Source organism: Glycine max, chromosome 2, assembly GCF_000004515.6.
Source record: "Glycine max cultivar Williams 82 chromosome 2, Glycine_max_v4.0, whole genome shotgun sequence".
NCBI lineage: Eukaryota > Viridiplantae > Streptophyta > Magnoliopsida > Fabales > Fabaceae > Glycine > Glycine max.
In genome coordinates, this window is record NC_016089.4 from 3,296,121 (window position 1) to 3,321,259 (window position 25,139).

A 25,139-nucleotide genomic window follows, 5' to 3' on the forward strand; every position below is an offset into this window, starting at 1 on the left:
AGGTTTCGACCAAGACATGAAATTAGGCTTCTCACATGTATAGTCACTTACAAAGAAACACCCAACTAATTAGACAAAATTCGGTTTCCAATAGCACAAGAGGGCTTTGCACCCAAACTTGCAAATCATTTGCATACTTAGTGATTTCTTTCGTGTGATTCAAGCCGAGTGAAGTTCAACAAATAAAATACCTTCTTTTCAGTATGAAGTTTCAAACTCGCACTACTTTTTGCACCCAATAGCATAAGTATACATGATAATTCAAGCAAATCTGGACACAATAGTTAAGATTCTTCTAAGCCAGACAAACTTGCCACCAGAACCCTGAGTAATATTTTTTTCTCTAAAACATGATTGGTATATCATGGTAGTTGCATTTTTCATTCCCTTTTGCTGAATCTGCAGCATTTTCTATTCTTAATAATTGTTTCTGTCAAACAGACTGATCTTTTGATCTACTGAAGATAAGTAGATACCTGCATGCTAGACATATGGAAATGAATTATTATTTTTTTGTTTTTTTCTCACATTCTATCAGGTTTCCAGCATCTGATGCTGTCTTTAGGCTTTTCTAAGCAGCTGTATAATGTAAAATCAGAGTGAGACCCCACTGCAGTTCTACATAAATTAGTTCTCTTTCATTCTTCCGGTTACGGTTGACAGCATAACGTATAAAATCTTTATCTTTGTCATGCACAAACTTATGGCCCTTTAGGTTTAATTAATCCTTTGTCATTTGTTAAGAAATCCTCTTACTGGTCATATTCTGCAGTCTCATTTATATCTTATGTAAATGTAAATAGCTTAAGCACTCCAAATATTTTTATGTTCTTATAAATAACTAGTAATAAAGTTATAGCACAAATTGGTATGTGTATTGATGATTATTTAATCAAATTCAACGAAAAAAGAAAGGCAATACATAAGAAAATAGCTATGTGGTTATCCAACTTTTTCGTAAATGATACATTTTAAGAATCAGGCATGGTGGTTGTCAAAGTTCCTTTCCGGACTTTCTTCAAGTCTAATAGTGTGTTTAGTTTAACATCGGTGCACTTTCCAAAGCAGTTGAATGTGGAAGCAAGAAATTATCGAGTTTCTGTTCAACGTGCGTTTAAATTGAAAAATAAACATGTTCCCAGAAGTGAGCAATTGCAGAACAACAATGAATTTTCTCTTGCTGGAAATATACACATGTTCTCAGCAATTACATGTATGACAAGAATTAATTTGATAGTTGTTCTCTTATTTTTATCTTACTTAAAATATAATAAAAAAAGACTTACTCGTGAAACAATTTTTGAGAAATTCTAAATCGTATCCATGGTTATATAAAACCATTAAATATTTTTAAATAAAATACTTAAAAAAAGTAAATCTTGAGTGATTTTAGTATTTTCAACATATATAATAAATACTTTTTTATCCATAAATTCTTTATTTTAAATTTTTATTGTAAAAGCCATTTTTCCTTAATTATAGAAAAAGTAAAAGTGCCTTCGGATACCATGTACGCATGATATTAAATATTCATGGCCAGTGGTCCTTTTATTAGAATGATTTCAAAGAAATGCTTTTATAATTCAAGCATCTAATACATTAGAAATTCTTAAAAACAAAACCATGCACAGAGGTTGCTTTTCGTTTTTTTTTTTTTTTTTTACAGAAATGCACAGAGGTTGCTTACTAAACCAAAGTATGATCATGATGATAAAGCAAGTAGCCCAACACCTTTCAAACAACTTAATCAAGGGACTCTTTCATTTTGATTGTCCTCAACAAAGAAAAACACAATAATTTTATTAATAATATCTTAACACACAAATAAAGTTAAATTAAATTAGTTTATGGAGGATTTATATGCATATGACAATAGATTATGATTTCAATGTTTTTTTATTAAGTATATCACTTAGATAATTATTTTAAAAGTCAATAAATTTATTATATGATGTATTGTAATTAAATGATTATGTAAAAATTTTTATCCTACATAATTTTTTTTTTTCATAGTAAAAAACTTCGTATCCCATTGTCGAGAGACTCTTCGCTATGCAAAAGTATGGGGGAGGAATGTTGTACGCAAGCACAACTTTACCGCTGCATATGCACCAAGGCTGTTTCTTCTCATAGTATTCAAGATTTTTTTTTTTCTTTTTCATTTTAACATACAACAACTAGTACAAAATAGTCGAAGGCTTTGCAATTTGTTTGCGTGATTTGGTCCCCTCCGGCCTGCCATACCATAAAATGCAAAACGGATGGATCCTCAAGGGGCTCCCCGGATCATTCCGGCAGTGGTGCTATCTTTAGAGACCATAAGGGTGTCTTCCTTGGTTGTTGTGGATAGAAATTGGAGTAAATTTTGGTTTGAAAGTGACTGGACTGTTGTTGTGGAGGCCTTCAAAAATGCTTCTCTTGTTCCTTGGAAAGTTGCCTTTTTTTTTGTAAAGATATTATTTTGATTACTTCTCACATTTATAGATAATGTAACTCTTGTGCTGAGCAAATTCTCAATCTAGTTTCACTTTGTGGGACAACATCCCTCTTTTTGTTAGTCATGAGTACCTGGATACCTTCCAAATAGACAATCTTTACCTAATTATAGATTTTGCTATCTTGGTTAATGGGTCTTGGCTTAATCCCTTCATTATGTTTGTTCTTCCTTTTGATTATTTTTATTGTTCTCACTAATTTTATTTTTTTTTTAAAAACCTTGTACAAAATATATTTTAGCCTCTAAATCTACCCAATTAAGTAGAAGCTTTATGTGAATAAGATGACTATTTTTTAATATATTCTTTCCGTGAATAAATTAAATTAAAAGTGTAGTAACACTTTCATGGAATAAAAATATTTAATGAGAAATAAGCATAACTGTATATTTTTTGCATACTATATAGTTTTTTTTTTGCATGATAAAAATTTATCATAATCCTGTGAATATTTGGAAAAAAATTATATTAAAATTATTTAGATTATCTTATTAATATTATTAAGCATAGTCACCATGATATCTTATTATCAAGCATTCGAGTAGATATTTGGTTATACTTGTAAAAGTAACTTGTGACTTGCATAATTTCCTTTGAATTTACCTTAAAAAATTTCATGGTGAAATTGAAACACGAAAGCGTATCAAAGTAAGATATAATTATCAACTCATATGTAATATAAAAAAATAGGACATGTTTTAGTTAAATAAATACTAAATTAAATTATATATCTAAATGCGATCGTATAAAATAAAATTAAATATTTATAATATAAACAGTTTATCAATATAAGATGTTGTTTATGCAGTGAAATATTACTTTGACTCTTTTGAAATAAGTGAAAAAAGTAAATTTTTCCGTCAAAAAGTGCCTATTCATTTAACGTATATAAATTGAATTTTAAGTTATCAGCAAAAAAAAAAAAAGAATTTTAAGTGAAATATCCACCCAGAAGCTTTTTCTTTTTTCCTTTTTTTTTTTTAAAGTATCTCTTATTTCCTTTCTTACATGTTAAAAACCAATATAAATACGGTGAAGAAGGACTCAGGCGTGGTTTGAGACTGTGAGCACTTAGCAGAGAGGAAGAAAGATGATCATCCCTGTTCGTTGTTTCACCTGCGGAAAGGTCTCTTCGCATCCCAAATACTCTGATTCTTCCTCTTTTCACTTTATTTCGTAAATTAAAAACAAAAAATGTCTGGACTTTATGTGTGATTAGGGTTTAGGGTTTAGGGTTTTGGTTAATTAATGATCAATGTGTCTTCTTTTCTCCGATTTAGGTCATTGGAAACAAATGGGATACCTATTTAGACCTTCTGCAGTCAGATTACAGTGAAGGGTCGGTACCCAAATTCCTCTCTCCCTCTCTCTCTTTCCTATTTAAGATTAATTGAAGGGTTTATTGTTTTTACTTGTTTTTTTTTTTTTCGAATATGGGGTTGCAGAGACAGAACAATTGAACTTTTTTTAGTTGTTTATATATGAGTAACTTTTTATTTGTAAGGATTATTATGCTACTTGGAAATTGTTCTGTCTAGGGTTTTGTTGAAGGGAGCCAGTGGTGCTAAGACCATGAGCTTACTTGTGAAGTTGTTGTTGTTGTTGTTAAGTGTGCTGTTTTTCTCAAAATCCGTGTGTTTGTGTATGTGTTTGTCATTATCTTGTGTTTTGAATTAAATTGTGGCTTGTTCTTGCTTTGACCCGCTGACTTTTGGGTAAAATTGCCTGCATAGTGACATGATTAGTTAGTCTCTGTATATAATCTGTATTGTTGGTATTTTGCATTAAATTTACAGTTTGTGTAATAAATATTGTGGCTGATCATGGTGCTCTGTAAAAAACTGTAGTTTTATCACTTGTTTGTGTAAACAATTGTCTCCTTGGAGAGAAAATGAATTTGTTTGTGCCTTATCTATTCGAATGTTATTTGCTTGTCATAGTTGTGTTGTATCTGTAGGTTGTTACTCTTTGGTCATAAGTAATAACTTTAATTGCTGGGTAGTATATATATCATTTGGGTGGTGGAGTTCATATTCACTTCCTTTTCTATCTTATTGTCAGTTTAACATGCATTTTATATACAATGTAGCATGTCTGGCTTAGCTGCAAATAAACTTGTTGAAACTAGTCACCCCAAAAATAAATAAATAAAAGGAACAATTAAGAATTTTAAGCGGTAAGCTAAGCACAGATGTAGACCAAGTTCATTGCACTATTTTCCAGACAAGAAAAGATCATAGATTAAGATTGTATTTGCATTTGGCATAACTAGTCAAAAAGTATTAGTTCTTCATATAATATTTCTCTTCCTCAACCGCATCCTTTGAGGGATATAGGGTACCATTGTGTATATTTTGAAATACTTGATTCCTTAATGGAATTTTAGTGTCTACCTCATGGAAAAGATTAATTTTAATATTTGAATATTAACATAATGATGGAATGCAGAGATGCCCTGGATGCTTTGGGACTGGTTCGATATTGCTGTAGGCGCATGCTTATGACCCATGTCGATCTCATTGAGAAGTTATTGAATTACAACAGTAATTCCTGTTACCTCTATTATTCCTTGTGTATTTTAATTTTCAAATGTCATTCGGTTTGTACTGATCATAAATTTGGTTGCAGCTCTGGACAAGTCTGATCCCAGTTAAGAAGGCCTTAGGGAGCAAAGGATGACCAAGATGTTTCAGTTGAATTCCATGCTATCTGGCCAATGAACAATCTTTTTTCCTTTTCTGAATTGTTTTGCTACAAGCTGGTCATGGTTGTGTGCTGGTTCATGCGAATTATGGTTATCCGTTCGTTAAAGGGGCTATGACAAGGCCCAACTTATGTTAATTACTCTTTTTTTAGTCTTTCTGATGCAAAGTTGTCTTTTGATATTAATATCTCATACACAATTATATGTCTGACCAAACATTAGGAGACTGACTCGAAGATCTGATTATTTAAGAATGTCCAAATTGATACAAATGCATGTCCTAAATTTATATGCTTACGAATATTGCTACCTGACTTACTCTGCATGTTGCATTTTAACATGTATATATAATGCGTGTAGTGTTAATTTGGGGATGAGTTTATGAAAAAAATTTGACCTTGAAAATTTCATCCCAATTGTTAATAGAGTATCAGACTGACTCTTAACAGCACGATCACTAACACCGTTGATAATATATAATTTCTTAAGCGTAAAATGTGATGAAAACAAGTTAACAATTTTATATTCTGTGTAATTGGCACATAAAAAAGATCACGGTTATTATCCACTTTTGGCTGTCTTTGCACGAGTCTTATTATTAATTTTATTTGAAAGAATTAAATACGATATCAAGATATTTACGATATTTATATATCTTGCTTAATCAAGAATTAAATTTTCTTAGTCATGAGTCTTATTATATGTGGGTTTTATTTTTATTTGATGGGTTTCATTTTCTAGTTAATAGGGCTTTTGAATTTCAATTAAGGAAGAAATGTATGTTGAAAAGAGTGTTTTGTTTGCACTCTTTTATTTTCTTTTATTTTTTATTGGCTTAATTATCAATTTAATTTCTAAGTTATTTGAAATAGTTTAATTTGGTTTTTAAAATTTTAAAAGGTTTAATTTAGTTCTTAAATTTTTTAAAATGAATCAATTTGACTTTCAAATTATTTTAAATGGTTTAATTTTGTTCTCAACTTCTTAGAAATTTTTTTTTAAGAATTTTTGTTTTTGTTAATTTGAAATTTCAGAATTGTGATCATTTTATAAAAGTCTAAATATATTTTTAGTCCTTGTAATTTAATATTTTTTTATTTTTCTCTCTGTAAAAAAATCATTTTAATTTTTGTAAAATGTATTTATTTTATTTTTCATCCTAAAATGTTTTAAATAACACTTTGAACAATAAAAAAATGTTTTGAATAATAAAATATTAAAATAAAACAAATACAAGAATTAAAAAAAAAAAGAACTCCAAATTACAGAGATAAAAAATTGATTTAAGACTTTTGTAAATAACATAAAATTTCAGTATTCATACATTGACGCTGGTTGCGCATGATCGAGTCATTGTGTAAATAACGTAAAATTCTATTACTCCCTCTATCCAGTGATTATTTGAAATTTCAGTATTCAGTATTCAGTATTCACACATTGACCCTGATACCCACCCGCCGGTTTCTCTTCCTTGTTGCATTTCTTCTGTAACACACCCTCTATACTGAGACCAAGAATTCCATTAGCTGGAAAAGGGCTTTGAGTTTGTAATTTTATCGTTCCTTAGTTTTCTTAAAGGCTCTTTCTGTATCTTATATATTGACATCACTCATAATATGTAAAAAGAGAACTTGGGGTTGGGGGAGGTCTTTCTTTCGATCTTCAACTTGATTCCATCCATTGCTTGGTTGAAAGTTTTCTTTTATTTGCAGTGGATATGGAATAGCTGCGCTAGCACTAACTGCTGTAGTAGGAGCGCATGATGGTCGTAGTCCAAGTACAATGCTTACATGTAGTACTATTTTACAAAAGCTTGGTCTTTTCTTCCGCAGAAGAACTAATCGGGTACGTATAATTATTCTTTTCATATATATTAGTGAAGTAACCTTTAAATCGTTTTCTATCGTCTCACTGCATTTTTTTAGAAAAAAATTGTTATCTGTTTTACTGAGTTTTTCTTTTAGACCAAAACTGTTTAAGAAGTAACAACAAAAAAAACCATCCTGGTATCAAAGCCTTTATGACCAAGAAATTTAGAGTTTGATCCTTGCCATGCACCCTCATTCTTATAATAACAACTTAAATTGAAAATTCATAGCTATTGAAAGTGAAAGTACAAGGGCTCGGATGTGGTCTCATACAAGTCATGATAGTGAAAGTGAGAGTATAAGTTCACATACAAGTCATGATAGTGAAAGTACTAAAACCCAAAGAAAACAGAGAGATAGACCAGAATGAAGTCTCGGATGAGGGCTGAGGATAACAAATCTGTACCTACTGATGAGGATAAGGGCTCCACTTTTTTTCACTGAAGTGGAATATTTGATGAATTGTGTATTTTTGTTTTTTGATAATTTTTAGGGTGATTTCATGGCGGCTGGAAAGAACCTCCACTCTGTTGGCTGGAGGTGGTGGAGGTTTGTGTGGCGGCAGTGGAAGAGTGCATAAAATGAAGTGTGCAAATTCTAGGATATTTTTGGAAAAATAATTATAGAAGCTAGTGTATTAGCAATAAAGTGGAGTGAGAATAGTAACTTTTTTTTTGAAATAATAAAGACTAATACAGAGTTTGGGCCGAGTCCAGCAAATGTTGGGCCATCATGGAAACCCTAACCCAATAGCCTCACCCCCACCACATGAGTATATAAACCCTCCTAAGCATCACTAACCACTTCTCACCCCCAAACCCTGCTGCATAGGAAGAAACCCTAGCCTCTCACCCTCCCTGCGACACGATGCAGATCTTCGTGAAAACCCTAACGGGTAAGACGATCACCCTTGAGGTGGAGTCTTCTGACACCATCGACAACGTGAAGGCCAAGATCCAGGACAAGGAAGGCATCCCTCCGGACCAGCAGCGCCTCATCTTCGCCGGAAAGCAGCTGGAGGACGGCCGCACCCTCGCCGACTACAACATCCAGAAGGAGTCCACCCTCCACCTCGTCCTCCGTCTCCGCGGTGGCGCCAAGAAGCGCAAGAAGAAGACCTACACCAAGCCCAAGAAGATCAAACACAAGCACAAGAAGGTCAAGCTCGGCATTCTCCAGTTCTACAAGGTCGACGATTCTGGAAAAGTGCAGAGGCTCCGCAAGGAGTGCCCCAACGCCGAGTGTGGTGCCGGGACTTTCATGGCCAATCACTTCGACCGCCACTATTGCGGCAAGTGTGGCTTGACCTATGTCTACCAGAAGGCCGATGCTTAAATTCGTTGGAAGTGAATTCTCTGTGGTTCTATTTTAATTTTAGTTATTTAAAAGTTTTGGTTAATGTTTTTGTTCAATTAGTGTTATGACTGTTTGGGCTTTGATTAAACCTTTATGAATACTGTTTCGCTTTGGATTACTTATTATTTTTCGCTTTAAATATATTGTTAGTTTGGTTTATATAATATGTAGCCGCCTATGCATGTTTTTTTATTGGTTTTGTGTTGTGTTTTGTTGCTCGCTTTATGATCAAATTGTATGATGGGAATTGGTTTTGTGGACTAAAGCTATAATGTTTGATTGCTTTTATGGGATGCTCGTTATGCAAATAAAATAAGTGTAGATTTTTGGCACTGCTAATCGATTGCCCTAAAGATGTTTGATAAATTTATGGTCAATTGATATGCTGGTGGGTTGTGACGGTGACTGTTTGGGTTTCAATTAAACATTCATTAATACTGTTTCGTTTTGGATTATCTTGTCTATGATTCTCTGCTTCAATAAATTGTTAGTTTGGTTTAAATTTAACTCTTCTTTGTCGGTTTTGTGTTGTGTTTGCTTTCTTTATGATAGAATTTAATTAGTGTATGATGGAATTGGTTTTGTGGTGCATAGTCAGTCATAGTACATGTTTTCTTGTTTGTGATGCTTGTAATGCAAAGGCTGTTGTGTGTGGTTGTATATTAATGATATAGGGTTGTTTAAAAGAGTGTGGATTAGGAAATGGAACCTGTATATTTTTGGATTGTTGATCGATTGCATTAAAGATGTTTGATAAATTTATGGTCGATATTATATGCTGAGAGGGCTTGTGAGTTGTGATGTTTTTTGCTCATGATTTTGTATTTGTTAATGAGATATTCCGATCCTCACTATTGTGATTTCGATGGTGTAGTATTTGTTTTGTTTCTTTAAGTTTTGGGTTGATTGACAATGTTGTAAGTTTGGTTTGTTCTAGTGAAAAATCAGAACAAATAGTAACGATTTTTTTCCCTTTAAACACTTCTGATGGGGTATATGCTTATTTGCTTTTCCAATTAATTTTTTATACATGTAAAAAACTAGTTTGCTAGACAACTACCTGACAATCTTTGTGTGTTCCGGTGGTTGTGCTTTTGTAGTTGGTACCTTTTGAGTGTAATTTTGCAAACTTGTTGGAGAATGGAGGAATTACTGGTTGCTTTTAGTGACAATCAAGATAGAGTGCATGTTTTGAACCCTTTTTGATTGTGTTTGGGTCTATAACAAGGACTGATAGCGGATTACGCGATTAACATCTTAGAATTGGATTTGAGATGTCCTAACTCAACACAACAACACCAACTTTGTAAGGTTAAAATTGTCAATACTTATATTTTGACCATATATATCAATAGTGGACGAAGTAGCATTTGCAATATTTTGTCATAACTTTTTTAGTTTTGTTTATTCACCATCCGTTTGGCACTAAATATGTAACATTACGAAATGTTAAAACTTCAAAAACGCTTACGGGGACGTGTTTAGTTTGGCTGTAGTTTTATGTCTAGTTTGGTATATTTAGCAAAACTTTAGGCATGAAATATTTGCATTTGGTTTTAGAAATTCAATTGGTCGATCGATCATTTTGTGATACATCTATGCTATTATGCCTAGGTTTCACATACGACAAAATGAATTTGTTCTTCTTTAGAGTTTTATATATATATATATATATATATATATATATATATATATATATATATATATATATCCTGAGCTAGATCCTTGGTTGTTCTTCTTTAGAGTGATTTAGAAAAATGTATTTTAGAGAATTATATTATATTCTTATTCTGTTGCACGTTAATTGATAAAATTATTAATTGATATTACATATTAAAATATTAATTGTTTATTTTTTATCATCTATTAAAATCACTTATGGAGTGTGGCATGACCGAATCATCCAATCTTATATAAACTATCATAAAAATTAATAAATTTATCAAACATGATAAATTATGATTGAATTGAATAACGATATAAATGTTATTATTACATTCAAAAGTATTTCATATTTTTTAATTAAATTATTATTAAATTAATATATTGAGAACAATTTTTTGGTTATTATTCATTCATCTTTCAAGTAAGGATTAACTATTAAGTGTATATTTGGATGAATATTATTAAAATTAATTTTGAATTAAATTAATTTTATAAAATTAATTTTTTGGTTTTATATTGAAAAATTGGTTTTAAAGTGATTTAATTTTTGTTTAAATATTTTTATGATAAAATTAAGTTAAAGGTAAAATTAAAATTTTAATATAGAAGTTATTCAAGTTACTTGAACTCATAATTAATTTTAAATTTAATTAAATTTAAATTATTCTTTAATATGAAATCAAACATATAAAAATATATTTAAAATTATTTAAACTTAGTTTGATTTGTACGAAACAGTGGAGGAGGAGGGAAGTGCAAGGAATAAGAGGAAAGAGACGATGACAAGGTGATTTGGTTGATTTGAACAACAAAGAGATTTTTAAAAAAATTATGAGACCCACGTATAAAAAGATCTTTTTATTAGAAATAATTTAAATATTACATTGACTAAAAGTAATTCTTAAATATATAAATGAGGGACCCTTCCCTATTTGAACTAACTTTTGGAAATTAAGTTACGTATCTTACACAGATTATTTATGAGAGAGTTTGCAGTTAAAGGAAGTGGATTCAAATTCTCTCTCCTGTAAGGTGCCTTAGTATCCAACAAGGCCGAATTAGTATTTTTATTTCAATCAACATCTTTGATTTAAATTATTTTTTTTATTTCTCATGTTTTTTTAATTATTTTTTCTTTTTCATTCGTCACAATTAAACACTACCTCGTGGACTTACAATCAGTTTTCAAACCTGAAACCAAACACCAATGGGAAGTAGGAAGAGAATTTGGACTTTTCCAGTAGTATTTGTTTAATATTCATGTCAAGAAGTCCCCAGAACTACGCGCTTCGCTGGCTAGTCCTGGTTCTATAGAAAAAATTTCTGGTGTGAAATCTCTTTTGATAAAATGGCTTAACTTAGGACATCAATCTTTTATATTCATTAATAATAATACATTCATAAATTTTTCTTTTTGTTGTACATAAGTACATTCATAAATTATACTCCTACTTTAATAAATTACTAAAAATTTATTGTGCATAAAAGACAACGAAAAAAACCAACAACAGTTCACTAAATATGAACTTATATTTTTTAATTAAGTGATTTGAGTTAAAATCCTAATTAATTCGAATGTTGATTGAATTTTAGATAAGAAATAAATCGTATCAATACCATTTTTTTTAAAAAAAAAACAGCAAAAGAGAATTTTGTTTTTGATAAAATTAAATATGATAATTTAATTTTTATCCTTAGAGACGTGGGCTTTGGGAATACATGGTAACGGAGCAGAGGAAAAGCGTGTGGCGTCTTCTTCTCCGGTGAATCCCCAAGGATGTAATTTGGGATCAGCCACTCATGAATGAAAATCAATCGAATTAAACCAAAATACCTTTCTCACTGTTAATTCATTAATAATAATAATACCAAATTTGTTGGTTCTTTGATTCACACTTGACACATATTGGCTTTCTCTTCTTCCTACATATAAAAAGGAAGAAGCAAAGCATCTTTTTTTCAGCTTTCACGCCTCTGTCCTCTTATTTTCACTTGTCAACTCTCTCTGTGAGTGCTTCTACTTTTATTTTTATTTCTCGTTTGTTTTGTTTATTTATTTTTCTGAATTAGGAATCAGTAATCATCTTCTTTATATATATAGATATATATCCTCTTCTTGACAAAGTATGGAACTTTTTGGAATTTTCGTGAAACCCATTTAAAGTAAGGAATCTGGGTTCGATTGAGCATCGGAGATTGGAGGGGTTCTCAGTTTGCTCCTTGTCTTGTTCACTTGTTTTTCTAAATATTCCTGAGAAGAATAATCGTGGCAAAATACTGTTTTGCTTTGTTATTCTTTCATCTAACTCTGTCTTTTTGTTTGAATGTTCTGAATGCAAGAATTCTGTTCCTGCTGGACTTTGGTGATTCTAGTGTTGTTTCTTCAGACTGTTCAAGTTTTCATTCTTTTTCCCCTGTTGTGAGGAACTGAATCAGTTGAGAAATTTGAAATGGTTTTGACTAAATTCCCATTATTTTACAAAAAATTATGTGGATTACTAGCTTTCTGTATTCCTTCCCCTATAATTCAAATGTACTCAGGTACCAAAATTAATTCTTATGTTTTTTGTTTTTTTTCTGGTGGAAGGGAGTGGTTCCATTGTCTTTGTTGCTGTTAATAAGGGTCCTAATTGGATAAACTTTGCCATAAGCAGGTAATATGAATTGAATTTCTACGATAAGCTAAAATCAACTTAAGCACCTCAAATTTTGGAGAAGTTCAATGAGAGCTCTTCTGCATAAGTTGAGTACATAAGTTGATTTTAGTTTATGGGAGAAGCTCAATTTATCTTTCTATTTCTTTTTTTCAAATGCTTATGGAGAAGTTTATCCAAACAGGATTTCAATATGTCTTTCTTTCCCTCTCCCTAACTCTGTGCACCAATGGTATTATCTGTTAACATTTTCTTCATCTGAACCTTTCCTGTTTAAATTTGTCACCTCATAACTCATGCATGCATGCTTGGGAATTATACAGTCTTAACTGAGTGCATAGAACTTTTTAGCAGGAACACATATTTACCAAAGTAAGTATAAGTAACTCATCAGTTTCTTGATATTAACAGATTCTCCAAGCCATAATTGGCGACCCACCATGGCACCAGATACTACTGCCTTAAGTTATTGGTTGAATTGGAGGTTCTTCCTCTGTGCACTATTTATTTTATTAACTATGGGCCTGGCATCATTTTTGATATGGAAGTATGAAGAATTCAATAAATCGAGGAATGAGAGAAGAGAAAGGCAGCGAGAAACGGCTGGGTCACTTTATGAGTATGAAGCATGGAGTACATGTCTTAACGGAATTCATCCTGCTTGGCTGCTTACTTACAGGATAATTTCTTTTCTTCTGCTTTTTTCTTTGCTCACTGCCAATGTGGTTGCTGATGGAGGTGGCATATTTTATTTCTACACTCAGTAAGCTACATTGCACATATCTTGTCTATTCTAGTCTTCATGCAGTTATTTATTGATGAGATAGATTAAACAAGTTATAGACAAGCTTGCTTGAAGTAACAAAAACTGCCCAAGGCTCCTAGACTTGTATGCATGCTTTCTTTATTGAAAAAGAAATTAGAAAACTAATTCTTTTTGCTTCATATATTTTATGTTCCTATTTCATTGCTACCTCAATAACAAGCTAGAGACTTTGGTTATACATTTATTTATTTTTTAGTTATTTCAGATCCAGTGTTAGGATTGTTGAAGAACATTTTCTTTGTAGTTTGTACTTGTACTTATTACTATAGGGCTGAATTCAAGTTTTCTGTTCCTTCTCTGTATCCTCAATCATGTCTCCCCTTTAAAATGCTGGCGCCAACTAAGTGAAAAATGTCACTTCTCTCTTAAATGTATTCCTACTCTCTTAGCTCATAGTAAACTTTTTTTTTTTTGTGGATAATTGGAAGTATTTTTGTTGGAGGATAGCATTGGGGACAGAAGATCTGTTCACATATGTCAACAGTGAAGAGTGTTGGTTAAAGTGGAAGCACATATATATTGCATGTATTGGAGTATTAAGGACTCATGTGATAAAAGAGTGTATGTTGGAAGAAAATGATTGACTGTATGATAAAACATCACTTTATGCTAATTTTTTCTTTCTTTCTTTCTTGCTGAACAGGTGGACATTTACTTTGGTCACTATTTACTTTGGGGTAACACTTCTCATGTCTAATTCATATTCTGAAATTATAATAATAAAATTGCATTTTCTTTTATCTTTTTGGGGTTAGGGTGGAATTCTAGTTGGGTTATAAGACATTCGGTAACATACAGTTTCATATGTTCCTTCAGAAAAACAATTGAACCTATCAGTCAACTTTCCTTTTCTCTGTTTTCATTTTATATTTTCTCCAAGTGACTTGTGCTCTCAATTGCACTTTCAGCTTGGATCTTGTGTCTCAATATATGGATGTCGCTATAAACACAATAAAATTGATAGCAGCACAGTCAATCGTGCTGATTTAGATACTGAAGAAGGCACTTATGTGGCTCCTACACTTGATGGGACTCCAGAATTACCTAACCTGTACAAGAATTCCAATGCCAATCAGGAGCTTTACACTCGAAATATTGCTGGTGTATGGGGTTATATTTTTCAAATAACTTTTCAGGTAATTTTTGTTTCAAGATTTTATTAGAGTATATATTTTTTATACATTAAATTTATTTTAATTAATCTAGTGACTAATTTTAACAATTGCAAATTGACCTTTAACCATAAATTTTGTATAGTAAGGACATGCAACTGATATTTTTCAATTAAAATTGGTTTTGTGAAAGAAAGTGGGTATGATTGAAGACGAAGCCGTAAAAAGATATGTGAATTGAAAAGTTATTAGGGAACTTCGTCGTTGTCAAATGTTTAGCTTGAAAAAGTTTGTCTATTTGAGATGGAGAAAGCACGGGTTGCCAAATAACATATTTAACTGGCTTTTCCAAGGAGCCTATGAGAATTTATCCACAATTATCAGGATACCTGCAAACATTTTATCATAGTCAGGAGGTAATTTGAGAAACTTGTTTTATTGGCATTTTAGATAATCAACATCCTCTATTTGTATGTATTGTCACTACCTAACATTTTTTACGGTATTTCACTGACTCAAACTTATTATGGGACAGAATGGTTTCTACACCCTCTTTGGTAGTTTGTTTGTTTTATTAATTTTGTTTAGACATCGAGGAGCTTTACGCAATTACATTTTTTCTTGTCCTTTTAGCTTTGCTTTCCTTCTTTTCTTTCGAATAAATTTTTGCTTAAAAAAGAACACAATTAGGTTCTAAAGTTCCTTCTGTAATAGCATTTGATCCATCATGGCTGAAAAGGATTTCTGCTATATGCTCATAATTGTAGCAAATACTAAATTAGTAATCATGCTATCCTTACGAAGATTGCTACTTAATCATTTAAATTCTAGTTTGAAAGTCCCAGTTAACTATTTGATTGAAGAGAAAAGTGTTCAAACCAAAATCATTATGTATTAAAATATAGATTTGCAAGTTTGTGTGGGATTCAGTCTCTGTTAAAGTCGTGTTTTTTATAATGTTGTCTTCTTATTCATCTTGTTCCTTTTTCTGCTTGTCAATCAAACACTAATGCATTTTGAATTTCATTGTGTTATTAACTGATTAAACCTAGGAGGCAATCTACTGATTTGTTTAAATTTTCTTTTAAATATTCAGACTTGTGCAGGTGCTGTAGTGCTCACTGACGTTGTATTCTGGCTTGTCCTTTATCCAACATATCTGAATACTAAAGATTTCCATCTGCATTTTGTGAGTTTTATTGATCTTGTCCCTGGTCTTCCATTTATCTTTTTGGTTAAGAAAGTTATACTTAATATACTAATAAAAAGTTTTGGAGAATGTTTGGCCTTTCCTTTCTAGTTTAATTTTTGTTTAAAAAATTAAACACTTTTGGAAATTCCCATTGAATATCAATGTTACTAATGAGTCTGTTCTGTTGCAATTCATCATGTCCTTGAACCTAGCTGTATCATATTTTCCTTAAATGTGAGGGAACAATTTTTCTAAATTTTTTTATTAAAATTTTATAATATACATCTGAAACATGTTGCATGTAATCACCATCAAAGCATTTGTGTTTTCCAGCATATGCTGAACACTGATTACCTAGAATATATGTAATTAATAGGTGTCGTTGTTTGAAATACCTTAACTATTATGAAGCCAATGAAGCCATAGAAAGGTGAATGGGGTTTATGAATGTAAACATCTTGTTTAGTTTTGGTTCTAATAGAAGGTCTTTTGCTACTCAACCCTTAATGTTTGCACTTTCCAACTTGCAGATGGATGTTTGTTTGCACTCCCTTAACGCCATATTCCTCCTCGGTGATGCATCATTGAATTGCATGGTGATTTTTTTTTTGGTTTTATTTTTGCTTATATTATTTCTCCTTACATACCTACTTCAAACTTACATCTACTTCTTAACACATGCAGAGATTTCCAGTGTTTCGATTTGCATATTTTATTTTGTGGACAGCTATATTTGTGATTTTTCAGTGGATCATTCATGCTTGTGTTTCATTATGGTAAAAGCGAGTAACCCATTTTCTGATTGTTGCTTTCCACTTGACACAATTCTGTTCGTAAATTTTCTATCCGTTGTTTCAGGTGGCCTTATCCTTTCCTTGATCTGTCATCCCCATATGCACCCTTATGGTACGTTCTTAAATTCAATGCATCACCACCACTCAAATAGTACCCATAAAATTAAAAATTAACTTTACCACTGATGGACATAAGATTATCCTTTCATATGTAATACTGTTTCTTATATGGGGATACGGACAAAGAAACTAGAACCTTTTGCCATGAAATTTTGGTCAATGTCTTCAACTTTGACAAACTTAAAAATAAACTTGCAAGCGAGGAGCAGTTTATCAAGTAGCATTGCATGTTCATCTTATATTCCACTGAATGCAACAATTGATAATCAAATTAATTTAGGTGAAGAAAAATGTTAGCAACACACTCCAATACACTTTAATTAGAATTTGTTGGAAATCACAAAATTATGTGGGTCTCACTTATTTAAAAAACTTCACTGATAGTTTTGTAATTTTTAATAAATTTTAATCAATAATTAAATTTTTTAAAAGAGTGTATTGCTAATACTCCTCTCTAGATAAATTAAAGTGTGCAAATTCAGATAATGACATATATCCTTTGGCCTCTTGTTGGACTCTTAGGTACTTTGGTGTGGGTGTAATGCACATTCCATGCTATGGCTTCTTTGCTTTGATAATGAAGTTGAAGCACTTGTGGTTGTCAAAATTGTTTCCTGGCTCTTGTCAGTTTATACGGTGATAATACATTGAAGATTAGTCATCGGAGTAAGGCTATCTTCATCGTGGCTAAAGCAGATTTTAACTTTGAAGATCAATTTGTAACCCCATCCCTCCCCCCAAAGTGTTTAGAGGACTATCATTTTTGTGCGGGGGTAATTGTGATATGTATTTGTATTTGCAACTTCAGATGGAATTCATAAAAGTTCTCTGGTCTAACCATGTATATCTTCCATAAAAGTTAAATCTTCCATAATATCCTCATACATTGATTAAATCATCCCAAAGTAAAATCAAATATATGTTTCAAATGTGTTGTTTTAATTTGTATTCAGTATGGATATTAATATCATCTGCGTAACAATGTCAACAAATTTCTATGCACGGATGATATACAATATTTTACTAAGAAATTATTATATGGTTAGAATATCAATAATTGATTTTCTCATTAAAAATCAACTCCTCTAACTTTAAGGGGGTCTAACTCATTTGTTGTAAATTCTCTAATACTTGAGTTTGATTTCTATGAGAGAAAAGTAATCTTAGTTGGTAATGAGAAAATCGATGATCAAAATTACGTGCATATGCATAATAAATTATAAATTTGCTGAAATATTAACAATTGATTTATTTTTTCATCGATGATAGAAATTACTGTTTTGCATCTTTTTTTAAAGGGGTCAAATCCGCTTTGTTAATGTACAACGTTTTTACATGCAAGATACTGAACTGTATGCAGCAATGCTGCAATGATTGTATGATAAACACTAAACAGCCACAGCCGGGTGAGAAGTCATCTCAAGAGGATGTGCATATGCATAATAAACTCTTGGTATTATTCGGAGTTATCATATGACCGAAGAAATATAATTCAAATTCCAACTTCCAAGCATTTTCCAGATGCCTCCAAGAATTTTCTATTGGGGTTACTGACTTTCTGGTTATTACAAGCCATGTTGCCACTGTAATTTACATTTACAAACCATGCATTCTTGAGCTCGAATTGGGATTTTGGCACTACCACATAAGGGAGAAACGGCATTTACAGCTTTAAGTTCTTGCTAGGAAGTAGGAACAGCGGTTCGCAGAATTTGCCAAATTGGTCTTTAAGATTACTCATTTTATCCTTTAAAACTGCTCTTGATAATTAAAAGAATCGGATCCTGTCCGACCATGGAACTAGATACCAATCATTACATGAGCGGCAGTTAGATGATTTGCATCATTGCGCAAATGACATGTCTTAGTTGCATTTTTCCGGTAAAAAACCCTAGCAACTTTCTTGGTTATGTCACCCAACGTAAAAGTTAAAACTTAAAAGTGACCAAAAAGATCTGAAAATAAAGTTGAGGACATGGAGCTAAAAAGCCTCTGGAGCAGCAGTAGAGAACAAGGTAAAAGTAAATGAAGTATGGATACAATTTGATAAATCATTATAGTCCAATCAATATACCAGGACTTAAAATGAAGTAAATCCTCATTGATCCCAACATAGTGATTCCTACTCCGAACACCCCAACCCCACCCCCAAAACCCCATTTTCTCTTTTTTGCCTCTTCTTATCCAGACAGTTCTTTGAAATCAAAGAAATAACAACCAAGAAGAGCAACGCTACATATTCATTCAGTTCAACAAAAATCCGCAAGTTTAAACACAATATCCAGCTATCGCTTTACATGTTCTCTGATAAACTCTTCCAGCTGAGATATTTCCCCAGTTAAACCAGAAGCGTCTGCAGTTGTCACTTTGTTAGAGCACTGGGTAAAAGAAAACGGCTCACCGGGTACCCCCAGGGTGAACTCATTTGCGATGTCAGCTGCTGATATTGCACTTCTTGATGCCCGTAATTTGTCTCTGAAAAAGGATATCAAGAGTCAATAATAGATTTGGCAGTGAAATCATGAAAAGAATCAGGCTATCATATATTAAATAATAAATAACTATGCACATTTTCAAGATCAAAACAAACCAATCAGTTGATTGAGAGCATAAAGACAAGTAACTAAGTGAATGAAGCTAAAAAAAATTACAGTATTCAATAGAAAATAGAAGGATACTTCCTTCAATATGAACCAATCAACAATAACAGCATTGACACATGAATGTGCACATGTCCCATCCATCACAGAGAGAGCACAACTATTATCAATTATCAACAGGACAATAAAATGAAATCATAAAACAGTTGCTGATTGATAAAGTGAGTAGAGATAAAAGATCTGGGACTTGAAGACATACATTTCCTTCTCCATCTGTTTTCGGATAAACTCTTTAGTATGAGCAGTGACTTTGTCTGTTTTGTTGCAGAGAATAAGCATTGGAATCTTCTTCCTCACAACACTTCCTTTAGTCAATAGATCATAAAGGTACCTAATAAAATAAAAGAAAATGTTAGTATCCTTGTATCTGCCGGCATCCCTTCTTCCTCAGGAGTAGTGGGAAATGGTCAGTTATGTAATGTTATAATGCTAAAATATCTAGATATTACGCTGATATTTCCCATCATGGCTTACTAGTGGCTCCCTGCTAATATTGACTAAAAGTGCTACTTCGTATAAAGATGGTAATCTAGCAACTGAATTTGGAGGAAGGAATTACTCTGAAGCAGCACGGCAGTTTGGTAAAAAGTCCAAAGCATCTACTACAAAAACTACCCCAGCTGCTTGAGGCAAGTACTCATCCAGTTTGGGTCGAAGCCGAGAATGCCCAGGAACATCAACAACATGAACAGGCTTTATCTTGCCCTTCTGTTAAAATCAAAGAAATATAAGACAACATTTAGTCAATTCTATTGTCTGATTCCACAATCAACAAACAAACATATGAAATAAGATTGATATAATTCAGCTACTATGATATCCCAAACAAGGAAAAATGTGCTTATCACCTCTTTTTCTAGAGGTGGGAGGCACAATTTTTTGCATCTTAAAGTAGAAGAAAAATGCTTAGAACTATACATTCAGGCAAGTATATGAGAGTGGCAGGCTAAAATATTACCCTGGTTTTCTCATTGTGAAGAATAAAAGTGCCTTCATTAGGCTCCATCGATGTAACTGTACCCTGATGAGTTGAGCCATCCCTAAGCTGCAGCAGGCATGAAAAGTGCATCAAGAACATTATGTTATCACCAAAAATGTCACTACAAGGAAAGTCACCTAGTAATACTTTCCAAGGAGTTGATTATATCCCAACATGTAAATTGTAACAACACCTGCTAATGTTATAAGATGTTTTCATTTTTAAACAATTATTGCATGAAAACAATGCATATAAGCACGGCCAATAAAAAACACAAGATGCATTACAATAATACTGAAAAGCACAAAAAGTGATTGAAGTCTATGTAGAAAACTTTTTACATGTTATCCTGATCTTAATGGTTGTGACTATAGACAATGGCCTCAATCCTCGTACAAGCTCCATTTGGTCATAACTAACCACAATCGCTTCCTTTGTTGCATTATTATTATTACAACTAACAATCAAGGCAGTAGGCCATGCATTTCAAAAACTTGTCCTAACCTAACCCTCAGTCCCTCCTCACCAAGGGCAAAACCTAAAAAAGTAATTTACTTCTAGTTTTCAGATTAACCAAACCACACTAACCTAAATTGAATTGAGGATTAACAACAGAACCAATGAACTCGATAATAGCGATTTAGAGCCAATACCTGATAGAAGAGAACAGTTTTTCCACTCCCACTGAGCCCGGTCAAAACAATGGTGTTGGACTTCGCGCGCTTGAACAACCGTACTGCAAACACAAATCATCAATAAACACTGATAAGTGATAATCGATTAAAAGAAGCGTTAGAATTCGACAATGACGCGAACAGCGAACTCACTTGAGAGAAGAAGCAGAGTTGTGAAAATCGCGATTGCAGCAGCAGCGTAGAGCTGATTCGGGGGAACCTCGCGAAGACGATCCAAAGCTAGGTTAGCGAAGTGCGAAAGTTGTTCCTTCCACTGCTCCAACTCTTCCATCGTGAATTTGAGTTTTTGGCGATGTGAGAAGAGTGAGGAACCGAGAGAGGCTTCGGGTTCGAAGACGAGAGGATGCGAAGGCGAGTTTCACCGCCGTGGACGGCGGTTTCCGACGGCGCTCTGATTCTTCCGATTTGTGGATCTGGCTGGCGTGTCGACCAGGAATTCTGAGCCTCCTTTGAAATATGATGCCAAACGACAGACAAGGTATGCCGTTTCCTTTTTATTTCTTAAAACGGTTTAATCTATACCAATAGATTATACTTGCTTAAGTTTTTTCTCCCACAATTATATCTTTATTTATTTATTATAGACTTAGAAAATCAAAAATTTATATGACATAATGCATTTTTTCTGGCCGTTTTTATCAGTTTCTTTGTATTTGATACTATTTTATTGTATTTTATGAAAAAATGCAATTTATTTTTTATCTTTTTATATAAAAAAAAACACTACATTTTGGTGGATGTTTAATTTAATTTATTTTGAAGAAATAATAATTTAGTTTTATCAATTTAAAACTGTTGTAACTTTAGGAAATTGGATTGGTTCATAAACTTTTTATATAAAGAGCAAGATAAAAGATTTTTTCATGTAAGGATCATAACAAAGGATTATAACTTAACCTTTCATTTTGAGTGTGGCCAGGGTAATTTAACCTTTCTTGAATCATTACATAATTCATAAAAATAATAAAATAGAATGACCCTTTTGGTATATAAAATATTTGGAGGAGGAAGAGCTTTACAATCATTTAGTAATTTTTTAGTATATTTTAAAATTGTTAAATTATGAATCTCTATAACATTTCATACAGTTTAACAAGTTGCAATTTCTCAATAGACTTATTTTTATCTATTCATGCGTCCTTATAATTTTAAAAGAAATACGAATTTAATTCTTAGTTTACGATAAAAAATAAAAAATAAAAGAAGTTGTGATCAATAATTATTATAACTCTTTACTGTAATTTCTCAGACAAATTCCTTATACACCTTAGAATATCCATTGCTAAGTGAAAGATAAAAAGCAATAAAAATATATTCAGATCCTCCGTAGTTGTTTTTCAAACTGCATGGATCTTTTTTATTATTATTATTATTATTATTACAAACTGCATGGATCTTTACTCTTAACATAACTCTCGGGTAATTATAGAAACAATTCAATCCAAATTGCACTGGGTAAAATTTATATTTGAACTCCAAGGATCCAAAAATATGGTAGTAATTGGTAATTCTTCGCTAAACCCAAGGTTGCCATTGTTGATCAACAACTATAATTTGATTCTACGTTGAGTTAACTTTTGCTTCGTATGGTAGAGGTAGGTGACTCATTTTCCAAATTCAAATCTGGGCAAATAATAACTCGTGCGTGCCTTTATAGTTTAATTATACTCTAATGTATTGACTTCAAAAGAGGAGGGCTAGCTGCTTCAATTCTTATCACTTTGTCTTCTTCATATATCAATTGAAACTTCTCATATCCAAGGCGTGATGATAATTGGTACTACTATTTATTTATTTATTGTCATCATAAATTGGTCACAATCAAAACTGTTTATGTCACGTGGGTTTTTCGTTTACGAATCGTGTTCAAATTGATTGTGATATTTCCATATTAACTAGCATAGTAGCAGCATCGAACTCAACGGGTACCTTTTATTTTCTTGCTGAGTTTACAAGTTGATAAATAGCTATGACAAAAAAATAAACAAAATAGAGAAATACTCAGTATACAGAAGCCATCATCATCAAGCAAACCAACGGAAAAATAACTTTACTGAGTGTGCAACATATCAATGGATAACCATAATTCACTACACAACCATGTAGAAAAACTATTTCAAAAAAGTAAAACAGATTGATCATTAATTGGCTGCAACTTGGTCCTTCTTTATTCCTTGACCCTTCTTTGTCCAGTGGTAGCTGCAACCAAATATATGATCAGTCATTGTAATTAACTAGTGAATGAAATTGAATTGGAGACCCATAATATTCTTATTGATAATGGACAATACTCTGGTTTCATGGAGTGCATGAAGCATGACTGTAACTATGCAGTTTTCAACTCACTATTCAGGTTTTATAGAGGGGGGGAAAAATCAACCAGCTCAAAATAGGTAATTCTTTATTTATTCCTTTGAGTTAGAATTTATTCTGCTGCATTTTCACGTATTTTAGCTTCAAACAAAAGTGCATCACAAACTATTTCGTTCTTCTTATTTCAGTTGAAATATGTGTATTGTTTTGCGCTTGTGTAGTGAAAACGTATGCATTGCAAATAATATGAAGTTTGAAGTTAATATTACAATTTTCTGCATTAAACACAAAATGACATAATTTTAGAACCAAATTGACATAAATCTAAACCAAATTGGCAAAAATATTCTTGGTCTTACCCTTTCATTGTAATTGTGGGATTTTAATTTCTCTCCTCTTTAATTTTCAACATTGATAATTATCTTTCCGAGGTTACAAAGGGGGGTAACCCTAATTGTTATTGTGAGTAGTTGACCTAGGAACTAGAAAAGTTAGTCAGCTTGCATAGTACATTTCCCCCCCCTTTTATGGAGCTGTATATTCTTCCTTTTTGATAATACTCACAAATACTACGTAGTCTCATTACTTGTTGCTTTGGAATGTTATGACATATCCCCATTGTTTATTTTTTAAAAGGTAAATTAGGAAATATACAAAAATAACAAATAAAATATAGAAAAACTTTTACCTCAAATCATAATTATCAAACTCTTAAATTAACTCATTAACTCTTATAAGTTTACAAGTTTACTTAGTGAGTTAACTCATGTGTAAACTTTCACTCTCTTTTTAGTAAACTCTTGATACATTCAATAAATTCTAAATAAATTCGATAAACTCTAAAGTTTACCATCGAGTTAACGAGTTAGTAAGTTAAAAAAATTAAACCAAAATGTAAGTTATTTTGAATTGTTTTTTGTTTGTTTAGTGTTCAACATACATTCATTTAATGTGTTCTTCCCGAATAAAAAAAAATCACGTTTAATAACATAAAACTCTTGTTCTCTAATAACATTAAATCCTCCATGAGAATGATTTATCATTATTATAACATTTATAAGTTATCATTTAGTAATGATGCATTATAGATATTTAAGTATTATGAAATTTATAATTTACTATTTTACTTTATTATATTATAGAAATGTTTAATTGATATGTTATTTATAAATATTTTATTAATATTTTTATATGAAGTGAACTATTATCAGTTAAGTGTATAAAATTCGCGTAAATTCTCGAATTTTATAACCTTACTTAAATCTAAAAATCCACTTTAAAAAATTGTTTCAAAAAATGTTAATTAGGGATTGTTAAAATAAGTTACCTTACTCGACAACAAGTATATTGCTTTGAAGATCCAACCGAGTAAGAATAAACTTACAATTAATCAATCATGCAAACAAGTGCAGTGAAAATTGTATATGCTTATAGTTATATGCATATTGGGTTATTTTATATTTTCATAATATAATTAATTATGCATGCAATCGGTCATGCTTGTAGCACCAAAGCATAATCGGTTTTGAATCCTATCTAAGTACGAACTTTGACAGAGACATTGAAACATAAGTTAAAAACAAAAGGTACAAGAACATGTTTTATATTCATATATAATTTGCTGCAATCCGCACTCTTGCTTAGTTGCTTTCCTTTTCTATCTCGTTCAAAACTATTTTAGTATTTTTTTTTTTTAAGTACCAAAT

At 31.8% G+C, this 25,139-nt stretch overlaps 4 protein-coding genes across 4 annotated transcripts; 3 read left to right on the forward strand and 1 right to left on the reverse strand.

Annotated features, from left to right (window-relative positions):
- Nucleotides 1-3,491: 3,491 nt before the first annotated feature.
- LOC100775415 (DNA-directed RNA polymerase subunit 10-like protein) lies at nt 3,492-5,471 on the forward strand. Its single transcript, XM_003519961.5, has 4 exons — nt 3,492-3,621; nt 3,776-3,834; nt 4,944-5,038; nt 5,124-5,471. The coding sequence occupies exons 1-4, from the start codon at nt 3,586-3,588 to the stop codon at nt 5,147-5,149; spliced, it is 216 nt and encodes a 71-aa protein (XP_003520009.1). The 5' UTR covers nt 3,492-3,585; the 3' UTR covers nt 5,150-5,471.
- Nucleotides 5,472-7,876: 2,405 nt separating this feature from the next.
- LOC100527579 (putative ubiquitin-40S ribosomal protein S27a) lies at nt 7,877-8,701 on the forward strand. Its single transcript, NM_001251252.3, has one exon. It carries the CDS (start codon nt 7,935-7,937, stop codon nt 8,400-8,402), a length of 468 nt encoding a protein of 155 aa, NP_001238181.1. The 5' UTR covers nt 7,877-7,934; the 3' UTR covers nt 8,403-8,701.
- Nucleotides 8,702-11,757: 3,056 nt separating this feature from the next.
- Nucleotides 11,758-17,623, forward strand: LOC100799510 (uncharacterized). Its single transcript, XM_006574564.4, has 9 exons — nt 11,758-12,095; nt 13,154-13,505; nt 14,212-14,245; nt 14,477-14,704; nt 15,777-15,869; nt 16,403-16,468; nt 16,557-16,648; nt 16,731-16,778; nt 17,309-17,623. The coding sequence occupies exons 2-9, from the start codon at nt 13,183-13,185 to the stop codon at nt 17,424-17,426; spliced, it is 1,002 nt and encodes a 333-aa protein (XP_006574627.1). The 5' UTR covers nt 11,758-12,095; nt 13,154-13,182; the 3' UTR covers nt 17,427-17,623.
- Nucleotides 17,624-18,802: 1,179 nt separating this feature from the next.
- Nucleotides 18,803-21,606, reverse strand: LOC100800572 (signal recognition particle receptor subunit beta). The gene is made up of 6 exons (XM_003519776.5): nt 21,253-21,606; nt 21,079-21,161; nt 20,405-20,491; nt 20,006-20,154; nt 19,646-19,777; nt 18,803-19,261 (listed from the first exon to the last, which is right to left on the reverse strand). The coding sequence occupies exons 1-6, from the start codon at nt 21,389-21,391 to the stop codon at nt 19,072-19,074; spliced, it is 780 nt and encodes a 259-aa protein (XP_003519824.1). The 5' UTR covers nt 21,392-21,606; the 3' UTR covers nt 18,803-19,071.
- Nucleotides 21,607-25,139: the final 3,533 nt, after the last annotated feature.